This window comes from Balearica regulorum, chromosome 22 (genome assembly GCF_011004875.1).
Source record: "Balearica regulorum gibbericeps isolate bBalReg1 chromosome 22, bBalReg1.pri, whole genome shotgun sequence".
NCBI lineage: Eukaryota > Metazoa > Chordata > Aves > Gruiformes > Gruidae > Balearica > Balearica regulorum.
This window is the reverse complement of record NC_046205.1, coordinates 543560-557004: the sequence shown is the minus strand read 5'-3', so window position 1 is coordinate 557004 and position 13445 is coordinate 543560. Positions and strand designations below refer to the sequence as shown.

The 13445-nt window shown below is 42.0% G+C and overlaps 1 protein-coding gene across 7 annotated transcripts in view; it reads right to left on the bottom strand.

Annotated features, from left to right (window-relative positions):
- The window catches only part of EYA3 (EYA transcriptional coactivator and phosphatase 3), a 57871-nt gene that overhangs the window by 21647 nt on the left and 22779 nt on the right, over positions 1 to 13445 (bottom strand). For 6 of the 7 annotated variants that reach the window (XM_075774124.1, XM_075774122.1, XM_075774121.1 and 3 more), the window contains 4 exons: positions 10179 to 10222; positions 7108 to 7187; positions 4375 to 4441; positions 3448 to 3590 (listed from right to left, as the gene is read on the bottom strand). In XM_075774124.1, the coding sequence (XP_075630239.1) occupies positions 3448 to 3590; positions 4375 to 4441; positions 7108 to 7187; positions 10179 to 10222 (334 nt within the window). Of the gene's footprint in view, positions 1 to 3447; positions 3591 to 4374; positions 4442 to 7107; positions 7188 to 7387; positions 7727 to 10178; positions 10223 to 13445 lie in introns of all 7 variants that reach the window. The other variant, XM_075774123.1, reaches the window with a different exon arrangement.

The window sequence follows — 13445 nt, the reverse complement described above, 5'->3', positions numbered from 1 at the left end:
CAAGGGCAGCACCACAGCTGGGGCAGAAGAATGTCACAGGACACGTGTACACATGCGGAAAGGCCCATCACTTGTAGGTTTTTCTTGAGTTCATGTAAAACATCACACCCAGTGTTTCTAACACCAACTTACAGCCACACATATGCAGCTCGTATGTCACTACTCTTATTTTAATGCTTCTTTAATAAAATCTCTCCATATCACAAGTATGTCCCATGCAGAAGAATGCACTAAACACCATCAAAAAAGTATTACAGCACAAAGAGTTGACAAATTGGCAAGAGCATAGGTCATCTCTTCTCTGAAGCAGCAACCTGACCTGAGCGATCTCAAGACCCTGCTTGTGTTTGTCAGCTTGCTTGAATTTCGTACTTAAAATACATCTGCTTTCTTCTAGTTAGATAACCACGATGCCTTCTTTTTGGCATAGAAACAAATACACAGTAGAAAGTCACGCAAACCTCTGGAACAGGCTAAAACATCTGACCAAACTGGCTAAGTCCTCACCTGCTCAACGGAGATTTTGTGAGCAAAAATAATTTGTAGAATTCCTTCTGCACTCTGCATGTTCAGTCCTCTACCCTCCACCTGTCCATCACACCATGCAAGGTCCATCTTCACAGTATGACTGAGCAGGTATCACTCTGGTATGATTTCCATTACCGGAAATATGACTTTTAACGTCTTCCTAACACTTAAATTCAGACTAAAAATTCAGGTATTTAATACCTGAATAGTCCATACCAAGACATTTCAGTAACTGATGACATTTCAGAAGATGTTTAACAGACAAAAATTCCTTTGAAGTCAACAGAAAATGCTGATCTCTTGCCTAGATCTTCAGAAGAATTTCTACAGTTACATTCAAGTAAGTAAGTACCCCTGAATTCCAGAACCTATGGATTAAAAAAACTCAAATGCGCCCCCCCCAATACAGCCACCACTACTACCTCCAAGAAATCATCACACACACACAAAACACTAACAAAACCCCCTACAACCTCCTTCCCCCAAAACATTTTAAAGTAAGTCTAAAACACCTTTTAAACATCTTGGCCTAACACTTCAAGGGAGCACTCCACATATTTGTCTTTAAAAAAAAAAAAAAAAAAAAAAAAGCAACATGGTAAAATACCTAAGAAGATCCAAAGCAGCCTCAGTGCACCGTCCGTCCACAATAAACTATCACTGAGCACCAAATAAATGAAGGAAAGGAAACCACCAGCCACTGTTCAGATACAGCAAAAAACAGTGCAACGAGGCACTGAAACCAAAGTGCAGGCACCCAGGGCGGAGAAGGACATTCCAGCAACCATCACATGGGGTTGGGCACAGTTTGTAGGTAATAGACCGTTGTGACAACACCCAGCACTACAACTGGACAAAAAGACAAGGAATAGAGCGTTGAGAAAGACAGCATACAAACTGCACTGGCAACTGAAGACTTGGGTATGGGCACAGTATCAGACTTCTCTGCAATGAAAGGGAAAAGCTCTCCTGGAGGAACGAGGGGAGCTCAGAGAACACAACAGGCAGAGACCTTCGTCTCCCCAGGACACGCAGACTCAGCCCACCAGAAATCCCAAGACCACCATCATGACAGGTGGTGGGGAGCGTTGGTTGTTTCAAAAAAATCTCTGAAATGGCAGTCGCATTTGAACTTCACTGGCAAAGCCTGAGCTAGAAATGCAGAAGCAGCAAATACGAACAGCCACCCAAAGGTCCCCATTCTCCTGAAGAGCCTGGGTTGCTAATGAAACAGCCCAACACTTACACCCTGCAAAGCTCCCGCTTTATGTTATTTAAGTGATCAGTTGGAGCAGTGTATCCCACCACTAATACAGGGCAAATGAGATTGGGAGATACTGTTCGATCAAACCCTTGCGTCCCAGTTACGACAAAACCATCATTTTCTTCCTATGGATCCCTCAACCACAAGAAAACTTTTCATAAATCCCAGCTGTATATATATGAAAAAAACCCAAAAAGTATGTAGATTCATTTTACATATTGACCTTTCTCATAAAGATAACAATTTGTGCCGTATTACTTTAAACGGAATCAGTAATGTAGCTTATGTCTAATAAAACTGAGCCCAGTTGTATTACCTTTTCTACACTATCTTTCAAAAATACCATAACAAATCAATTGTTTTGTAATCTATATAAAAGTCCTTGCTCTGTCAGCAGCTAACAAAAGCCATAAATAATGTTGGTTTTATTCAAAGACGTCTACTTCTTTGGCTAAGGAAAAATTCATTCTTTTACCCTTCAAGATACTAAGATTTTAGCACTACAGACAAATCTGCAAGAGGCTGTGTCCCTGTAGTTGTGCAGCACGACCGCAAGCCCCCCCGGCAGACACTTCACGGCTGTCGCACAGCTCGGCAGCTCACGGGCAGCACAGGTTGATGCAGGGCGGTGATGCTCTCCCCTCTCATTAGAGCTTGGCACTAAGGCGCAAAACTGCCTCTGCTGCCATACAACTTTGAGAGCTAGCAACGTTATACAATATTTACACATGAAACGAAGCAGGGCAACATTAAAAATGAAAAGAGAAGTTAAAATGACCATTTTTAATAATCAATTATAAAATTTCATACATGTGGAGGGATAGTCTATTGTGTGGTTTGTTTTCCCCAGTGTCACACTCTAATATACAGAGTGCAAGGAAAGACCAGGCAGCTCCTTTCACTAGCTAACCCACTCAGAAGTTAGATTTTTTTTCTGTCAGCACTACCCATCCTCAACTCCTTTTATACATCATGGAGAAAGATGGTCATCTTCTAAAACAGACCAACACCCCAGAGGTGTGCCTCTCCCTCCCTCCACGCACTACAAAGGAAGCACAGGGTGAACAAACGCCGTCATCGAGCTTTAGCTGCGCAGTTACCACAGGGCTCTCGCCCCTCGAGCATTTCCGAAAACCAGAATGGCTCAAGGGAGGCTCAAGTATTAGAGCAACTTAAGCAAATGTATTTGCCTAGTAAACCTGGAGACATTTTAGCATGAAATCTACATTTGGTGAAAGATGAAAAAACAAAGAAGTCTTCATGCTGGCCAGTAAAAAGGAAAGGAAAACCACCTTCAGCAGAGATGCTGTAGGGTGGGTCTTGTGTGATTTCACTGACAAGGAAACTGCACAAACACAGCTATACCATAATTGGAGAAAATTATGATCCCAAACTAAGAACCTTGTGGCAAGCTCCATGGGGAGACATCCAAATTAATGGCCAGGAAAACAGCTTTGTAAGAAATAATATTTCATAATATGACGTCCCATCTAGAGATCAGTACTGTAGATACTGATCTACAAATTAAATTAGGCACGTGCTCTCCTACAAACTCTTCTCTCCAACACACCTGGTTAAGCTTAACATTGGCTTCTTAATGAGACATAAGACAATAACTGCAGGCACTGAGAAGTCTTTGAAAAGTTACTTCTTACCGAAAGGAGGTAGTCCGTAGGTTTGGGTGGTCTGGGGGTAGATGGTGTAGGGCTGAGACTGCTGTAGTGCTTGGTACTGAGTCTGACCAGGGTAAGGGCTCATTGTTTCCGATACAGGTACAGAAAGGATATGTGCATATGGCCTTTTATTAAAAAGAAAGAGCAAAAGTAAAAAAAAACAACTATTTACATTTAGCATCTTTCATCCTCCAAACCAGAAGGCACATTAAAAAATAGCTTTGGAAAGAAGAAACAATACACACTGACATGTGCTCTTAGTGTGATACTCGCTTGTGTTTCCCAATACGACAGGCTCTTGGTTTTATATATTCTGCCTGCTTCTTGCGGTGACACCAGGGGAAACTCTCTCCTCCCTGATGCCAGAGCACCAGTGCTTATTCCAGGACTGGGAGGGCAGGGTGAGAGGGGAAGAACAAACTCCCCGTTCTAACAGGCACAAGCAATTACTTTCACTTATGCCTCACAATACCAAATCCTAAAGCTAATACAACACAGCAGTAATGTCAAAACTACTGGAACACACGAAGCAACTATACAAAAGCGAGCATGGGGGATTAAGGCCTACTATACTGCAATGGGAAGGACTGTTAAGATCCCCATAGGTGATGAATGATCAGAAAATCCTATATTCCCCTATATTCATTTCTGTCCAGTTTGTTTATTCCTCAAATATTATGGGCATTATACAAGACGACTATTGTGTTGTTAATTACTTGAAGGGGCTCATTTATCCTTGTGATCATAAAACAACAGCCACTGAAGCTTCAGTGTTCACAGCAATGAGTATCTGTTGCCAGCAGATATGAAGGTGTGATTTACAGCATTACAAAAATGCATAAAGATGCAAAAAGATTACTTCAGAAGGAAGTAAGAGTTACAGAATTCAGTAACAATTGCTTGACTTACTTTGCAGAATACATTTGTGAGGTATAATCATTTGATGACCTTGGGATATAATCAGTGCATGTCATAACTGAAAAAAAAAATAGTTTGTATAATTACATAGGCAATTTTAAAACCCAACAAATAATGACAATTAAATACCAGCACGCACAGCACATTTTAACCAAGACATATGATTTACAAAGGTTTTTTAGTGCCTTGAATATCTGTTTCAAAGCAAGTTCTCAAAAAACGCACTGTTAAACCAGCACAAAAAAGTGTTTATTGCCAGTTCACAGCTGGTAGACGATTCAGTCAATACTATTTCTCCCTTTGTAACGGTGGTCTTTCTCTTCACCAGTTGGTACCGTCATCTTTTGGAATTGTCATGATAAAACGTTAATTTCAGTCCTGCCCGAACCTTGCATGTACCAAAGGGTCTTCATCTGCGCCAAGCTTAACATCTCTTTTCTGTGTCCCAGAGCACAGACCAAAGCAGACACTTGTTTTGCCAAGTGTTCCTCTTCCCCTTCCCTTTCCTACATACTCTACCCAGAGCACGGCTCCAGCAATCTGTTTGTCCTTTAAAAAGGAGCAGCTCCCAGCTCAGCAAACTTAATTCCACACATTGAGTGACAACAGGCTGAGCTGCAGCACACAAGGCTCGGAATCCAAATTCAGATGACCTCTAAATAAATTTGGCAGTTACATTTAACGAGATCTTTCCATTTTTCTGCTGGAATAAATCCACAGCAATTACGCTGGTATGACAGAGTCACTCAGACTGCAAATCCAAGGAGGAAATGTTCAAAATCTCACTGCCAATGGCTCTAATATACCCCATATGAGCCAGTTCTCAATTACAGCATGCTGGTTTGGGGTGAAGAAGGGGGCTTGAGTTGCTATGTCCTAACCCAAGAGCCAGTAAAAAAAACCCCTGGATTAAGACGAGCTGACCTGAGAAACACTCGGCTGTCCATCAGACTAGGAAAGCAAGGATGTGCAGGACCCCTGGCACGGAACTTGGCGCTGTGCAGTCCCTCCGGCACATGCCACCACCGCAGTGCAGCATGCTGCCGTGATCGCCAAGCTAGATGACCTTTGTGACTGTAAATCTGCATAGTACGTGTGTTTACTAGTTTGGATCTACAAGCACCATACCCAAACTCTTAGCAACCACAGCTGTGCTGCTGTGGATCCAGCCTCTTCATCTGAAGCCAGTTTGGAAGCAGGCAGAGCACCCAGGCTCCAGCCCTGCCTAGGAGGGGATCCTGGCTAACAGCGTCTCTCTTGTACGGCCCAGGGGCCTGGCTCCTCATCGCTAACATTACAAGAGACTGCACTGTCCTTCTCCCTTCTGGAGTGACTCAGCTAATGGCCTTCAAAAAGAAATACGGTCATGGATGACAGCATACTTTGCCTTGGGATTTGCTCCAGATGCCAGTGATGCGCTCCAACAAGTTGGGCTTTCCCTATATGGGACAGTGCTAGAACATTACTGCTCTTGTATCACCACGTAGTTAACTCTCTTATCAGTTATATCCACTAAGGGAAGCAAATGTTAGTTTGCACAGGCAACTTTAACATTTGCATTCTGCTACCTAAATAACCTCCTCTTTGTGTAATCTGAGCGTAAGCAGCTGAGAAATACAAACCATCAGCCACATGCTCTGAACCTTCTGAATGCTCCATGAACCACCTCTCTCTGGTCCTGTGTTTGCCTTTACTGATGGTGTAAAGCCCATGTAGCACAATGATACAACAGGAAACACAAACTGGGAACTTTCAGACCTAAAGGTTTTCATTTAACACTTGTTAGATATTCTCACATGCCTCCTGCAAAAATGTCTTTTTTTTTTTTCTTTTAAAGAATGTCAATATTCATCTGAATAGTAATGTAGTAATGGTATTTCTAGAATTCTTATTTTTTAAATAGCATATAAAGAACTAGGTAATGGTGTAAAAAAGAAAAACCCCCACAATATTACTGTATGCAACTTCTGGAATTTGTAAATGGCTTATCCAGTTAGGCAGCAGATGTTGCAGGCTAAAGCTTCTGGTAACTCCTGCAACTGCAACATCACAGGACATTGCTTATAATAGTAAAGATGCAATCAGTTAGCTATGGAGAGTTACACATTACATATTTTCAATCAAGTTGAGCTGATTTACCCTTATAAATAAGTATGGGCAGTCAAAGGTATTCTACACAGGAATCCTACTTTCATAATAACCTCCAGCCCTCTTTTTCCAGAAGAAAGGATACATTCCACCTCTCACTTACTATGCATCTTTTTATTTTCTGCCTCAGTTTCCTCTCCATTTATTTCACAAGGAATTTCTGCAGACATTCAATAAAGTTCAGAGTCTATGATTAAGTGTATGGTATATTATTACAAAAGACCAACCAGCTGCATAGAGATAATGATTTATAACAGTAACATCTTTTACAATAGGCATTATGATTGACCAACTCAACCCTCAAGAAAGATCATGTATAAGGTGGATAAGATAGCAGTACCCCTCAGCAAGTTGGGGGGCAGTGACACAAAACTATTTTTTAGAAAGAGATACTTGCTTACCATCAGGCATTAAGACTCTAGGCACCACAGCAAATCTTCACTTTACAACTGACAGTGAGGACAAACTAAGGATTACAAGGAGGAGACAAAGCTTGTGCTTGATGAAGCAAAGTAACGAGACCAGTGAAGAAAAGAGGAAAGACAGTGGGAGCTGAAGAACTCAGAAGATACTTACTCTCACTGGACATGGGAAGGTTTGAACCAAGGCTTGAAGATTCAGGTTTCTGATCGCTGACTTCTGCATTGCTCACATGACTGCCAGGACAAACAAAGACTAATCATTAGTATTATGAACTCTTAAATTAACATCCTTAGGCATCGTAACCCCTGGCTTCAACCTTCCTAACCGAGGCAAACTGATTCTTAACAGAAACCAGCTCTGCGCTCTTTGATATTTCACACAGAGAGCTCTAATCAGACATTAAATTGTCATCACCTCCAGCACATTTACTCACCAACTGGTCTCTCAAGATAAGGCTGTAGCTCCACTGACAGCTCAGCAGACCTAGCAGCTTGGCACTGCTGCCCGCAGCAGAAAGTACAAACGTCTTCCCTGCCACCCGGGCACGGCCTCCTGCTCCCTGCGTCAGCTCAGGCACCCATCAGGCTCCCCGTGAGAGTTTAATTTGTTCATCCAGCACAAAAACCGTGCAATTATTTTTGCTGGGATACTGAGTAGACTCAGGTCATGGAGTGATCCAGTGAGCAGCATGCTTGGTGCACACTACAGCTACAAGCAGAACTCCCTCTCAATAAGCAGTTATATTGGCTCCTTCACCTTGTAAAACTGCAGGCTGAGAATATCAGAGTAACACACAGATGCCTCAAAACTTTGTGAAAAGCTGTGTTGCAGAACTAGCAATAACAAAACGAAGCCAACAAGGCAATCATAAAAGGAAAAAGCAGTTTCATTAAGAAATTATCTGTATTTCCTACTCTACATATGAACAAAGCAAACACTGACACGTAACTGAAATGGTGCGTGGCAAATCCAAAATAATCAGGTAACCTGCGAACATTTCTTAAGTACAGAAGCGACGCCTAGATCAAGGATGCTTCAACACTGGTCTTCAGGGACAAAGCCAGCAGTGAGGAACCTCCTTGGGAGTCTGTGACAGCAGGGCCACAGCAAAGCACTCACAGCAGCATCGACTTGGCTTCTGCCAGCTGCGGGAAGGAGAAGCTGAGGAGCGTGTGGTATCAACCAGCAGTGCCCTGGGAGCTCCATCCTCCCCTGGACTGCTCCCATGGGCTGGGACAGGCCCTTGTTGTCCAGCTCCGTGCTCCAGGATGGGCTGGATATAATCCCCTGGGGCAGCAGGTACAGCTTTCCTGGGACAGGGCAAAGGGGCAGTTGGCTAGTGAGTGCCACCGAGTTTCCTTCCTTTGGCTGGTGAGAGGGAGTGAAGCTTAACCAAAATGCATAATCTGTTTTTTTTCCCCCCTGAAAACCTTTATAACCAAAATCCTTGGAAATCTTTCTCAATACTAGTAGATGAACAGACTTCCATAATAAAGCATGAGGTTTGCAAGAAAATAACATATTTCTACGCAGACTTGGTGTATTTGTGTACTACTATTCTTGGTGGTAAAAATGCTGTGATTTTGTGGCACAGATAGTTGATCTGCGGCTGTTAAATGGCATGCAGTTTGCAAGCAGGTTGAGAGCTGCTCATGATCACCTCCCATGGAAAACAGTAACAGATAAAATAACATTTCTGACCATACTGTACCAGCCCATGTCTCTCCTGTCTTTCTCACTGCTGCTTCTCGACACACACACACACCTATGGCTCTTGGGACGTTTCCATCCCAAGTGCTTTTATTCTCCATCATTTACAACTTTTCAATTCTCACAGACTCAGAGAAAAATTCTCACTTGGACTGTGGCTGCCTTGCATCAGCGAGAGCCTGACCAGCAGAGCACGCTGTATTCACAAAAGTGTTAAGACTCTTAAGGATGGTTAATGCTCGTAAGAGAGACTACGACCCTCACTGGGTACAGCTCTTCCACAATCCAGCTAAAACAAATACAGCCAGAGTATTGACATCAGCTGAAAATCATGTTTGCTGAGGAGAAACAAATCTAATAAATTATTTTAAATTATTCCGTAAGCAAACTTAAAAGCATATATAGCTTTATAAAAATAAAGCAATAATATTTAAACGGCATATTTAAGCACGTTAGAAATGCAATTTTATCTCCCCTCCATTCTATTTGTAAATACTCCACAAGGATGTCTACATTCAAATCTTGAGGCTAGTGGTGCCTGCAGGAAAGTTGTGATTGCACTGAAGCAGTGTAAGGTGCTGAAGGAGAACTGACACCATTGACTCCAGCACGGTCAGACCTGCCCGTGCCGCCCTCAGCTCCTTCGTAGTCGACAGAGAGAAAAAACCCTCCTAGGACATGGTTCATCTCATCTTGTACTGGCTAGAAAGGGAGCTTGCACTGATTAGCTCAAATTTCTAGCTTTTAGACACGTAATGAGTTTCACACTCTTTTTGCTCATTGTTTCTTAGTTAAGTATTCCCTTTGTGGTTTGTTTTGTTGGGGTTTTTTTAAATAATTATCTATGTATTAATGTCCTCATTCAGGGCTTCAGTATAGCACATCCACTCCTGCAGGAATGGCGCACACGCAGTTTCCTTGTCACTCACATTGGGATGTCAGAGGCTTCAAAAAAAAAAAAGTTTCTTCACAGTATTTGCTACCACTTGCAGGAACAGAATAAACCCTACTATAGCTATGCTCACTACATGTAGTAATAGTGATTAATTCCTAAATACGACATACATCAGAAAGCATCTACTAAGGCTAAAAATAGTTGAATACAACAGCTTTTAACAGAAGAAGCTATCAATTTGAGAATGTTTAATTTCTCAAAACAGTCATCTACAGAGTTTTGCTGAGAATCATAGCACAGATATTATAAAAATATTCTGAGTCTCACCAGAGTAAATGCATGTTATGTGCAGTACATGACAGTCTCATCAGATTCTGTGAAAAACAGATGCTTGATGATGCAATTAAGACTCTTGGTAGCCACTTTTATAAAAGCTTAAGGGCCAGTTAATTTTTTTTAATTGGGAATTTAATCTCAAAATTATATCAAGTACAAGGTGACTTATATTTGCCCTGTCTCTGTGAAAAATAAAACAATACGCAAGCTTCTCAAATGTAAGCTTATAATGACAAAAGAGCATTAACTGTTCCACACTAAAATCAAATTAAAAATTACATACCTCAAGCTTTGTTCTCTGGATTCCTGCATCTTGGCTTTTTTCACCTGCAAAGACAAAAACGTTCAGAGACACAACAACCGAGAGCTGTCCTTGACAGAATCTCTGCACACAGACCTCCATTAGAAAATCACCGCTCGTTACTATAGAGTTCGCATTAGTGTTTAAATACAGAAAGCCTTGCACTGAACTCCAGAGCTACCCAATGGAACCATGGTGTCTTCATCTCAAAACAAGCTTTTTCCTAATTAGGAAACAGGTGCTAATGCTGAACATGTCAGTAAAATTGCCATGTTACTTAAGTAACAGATGATGGGATACACAGCTACAAACATCTGATAAGGACAAATTTATGCAAAATGAGTAACCAGCCATAAATTTTAAGAAAATCTTACTCTGCATAGATCCAGCACAACTGCTATAAACTTGGGTCTTTTGCTTCCCCTCCCCCCTGCCTCCCCCAATATTTAAATATTCTATAAAGATAGGAACTTGAATATTTTTTTCTATAATGACTTAGGTAGGAGTTCCAGTTTTCATTTCCAAGTAAAAAGAATACAGCATTTATTCTGGTTTTGTAGGTGGCCAGCTGGATCCAGTTCCTCTATAGGGTATTATACAAAAGACAGCTCTGGCTTGAACACAAATTTGGTTTTCTGCATGCAGGCTACAAATATGACTTTGAAATCCTCGGTAGGATGACAGGTTAGTTTCTGTACCCTGTAGTTTTTTGAGTGGGAAGTTCCTGTGATATACTGGTTTTTCTTTCCCCCACCTTCTCCCTCTAGCAGAAAGTTTTACAGTCTTCCATGTTTCTGGAGCACATTTAGATGCCAAACTTGCCGCTTTGGTACCAGCTGCACTCCCCATTCATCCCATCCCTACAGACACCACTGTTCAGCACATCTTGTGTGAACAGGGTCTGGGAGGGCACGTGCTGGGTATCAGGCTGCAGGGATTACAGCCCCCCGACCTGGGCACAGTAGTCAAAGACAGACTGTACCCAGCCACATATGAAACATATAGCATAAGCATCTCACCGTGTTTTTCAAGTTTGTCTCTCTCGGGTGAGTATAAATAAAACGCCAGGAAAATTCAAATTGAGCATGAGGTCAAAATGTGCTCAACATTGTTTTTAAAAAATAAATTAATAAAACACAGATTAATTCCTCTTGGGCTGGGAGAGATGGGAGGCAGAGGTAAAAAAAAAAAAGGATAAAGGCTCAAGGCAGCAGCAATGGGAAAGGAGTAAGCAAACAGTAAGGATCAAAAGCAGAAAGGACAATCTTCTCTCCTTGATGAAGTTACCCATATTTTAGAGCTCAGTCTGCTTTCATCTTTGTACTAGTCTTGCCAGCAGCTATTCCCTCCGGCATTTCACAGCAGAACACTACAAACTTCATTAGCACTCATCACACACACAGAAAAGGCAAAGGCAATGACAAAAGATTATGGTAGTACAATGGCTTAGATATCACACAGCCTCGGACCTTCTGGCATTCATCACTTCAACCTGAGCAAAGAGCTGGTAGCACTAGCATTGACACTGACTCCTGTTGTGGTTCTTCAGCCCCACAGCTTCACAGACTTCTCCAGAGCCCTTCTCCCACCCAGCCAGGAACACACGATACTTCTGGTCCTCACTGCCACAAGATCCAGGGCCTAAAGGAGCTGCATCAGTTTTCCCCACCTAAAGAAGATATTAACTACAACACTACAGGAATGCAGACTAGTGTTCCCCAGCTCCCTCAGGCACCCAGTTATCAGAGCATGGCTGCTGCCCATCCACGGGGACCCTCAACTCCTTTCAGCGTCCTTCTGCCTGCAGCAGGTGCTCCACCTCTTCCCTAGGATCCTGCCACCGTTCCTGGCAGGGACCTCAGCCACCGACACTGCACCGGATAGCTCAGGGTGCCAAACTGCCACAGGGCTCTTAAGGAAAGGAGATAGAAAAAAATTAATCAATTCAGAAAAAGAAGTATCAAACTGCTTCAGACCAAAATTACATTGAAGATGAAAATAAAAAATAACTTAGAATTGGCAGTCTGAATTTTAGATTTCATAGGAGGAATGCTGCTGTTTCCAGTCAGGTACTCGTTAACATCTAGCTTCTTCAATTCAGTAGGCTTTTTTAATATGGGAGGTAGAGAAATCAGCTGACTTATGAAAAAACTAAAACCCACAAAACCAACCAACCAAAACCAAAAAACCTAACCAACAAAAAAAGAGGTGAGGTTTTACATTTTCATCACAATCAGAATGGAATGGCTCTTCTTAGAACACCTCTCGATAGTCAGGACTTAAGCTCAAACCACTGCTCTGCTGACTTTGGTCCCCGGACTGAACCTTCTATCTTGACGAGTATCTACTCTCCAAGGCCACCACGCCTTGTCCTCCACTGACACGAGATCCTCCCCCTCTGCCAGAAACATGCCGTTAGTGTTGTACAGAGAACGATATTTTAAATGAGTTTTCCTTTAAGTCAATAGTTAACTTCATTTTAAAAAATCAATACATATCTGGAGACGGTTTTATACTCTCTTTAAATGGCTCTAGAACATGGGATAGCCAGTGCGAGTATGCAGCGTAAGTTGAGAAAAACAGTGAGAGCACTGCCATGATGCGTTATACTCCCAGCTGCGCCCTGCACGATCACACTCCAACCCCAAACCCTACACGGGGCACCTATTCATCCTCCTGCGTGAGCCTTAGAAAAGGCTGCTGAAACCTCTTTGAACGTCTCCTTTCAACACGTACACCCTTCTGGAATCCTCTGGAGAGATGCTGAGGGGTTTTTTGTCCCCTGTCAAGTGACAGGATCACAGTTTGAAGACTCTTTTCATGCAGAAGTGAATTCACTCTTTTTAAAAATAAGAAAAATAGTAAAAGAAAGAAAAGAAATTAAACCGAGGACAAAGATGCGGTCTACCTCAATGAGTCAAGTTTCAGCTTTAGCAACTTCAGACATTATCTCACTAAGCTGTTCTGCTGCACTACAATGAATGACATGTGTCATAAGATACATCTTTGCTCCTACTTCCATCTTTTTATTTCACTACCAGTTTTGGACTTATGTTGGTTTAAAAAAAAAAAAAAAAAAAAAGTCAGGTGACATATTCTAGCTGATCCCTGCTCCCAAATCACAATTTTCTATAACTGAAGATCCCTCTGTCCAAATTAGTCTTTGTGCTGGAAAACTCTGTTTCTGCCCCAGATCTACTAGCATTACAGTTCAGTTGTACTTACAGAGCCAGAATCAAAGCAGAAACA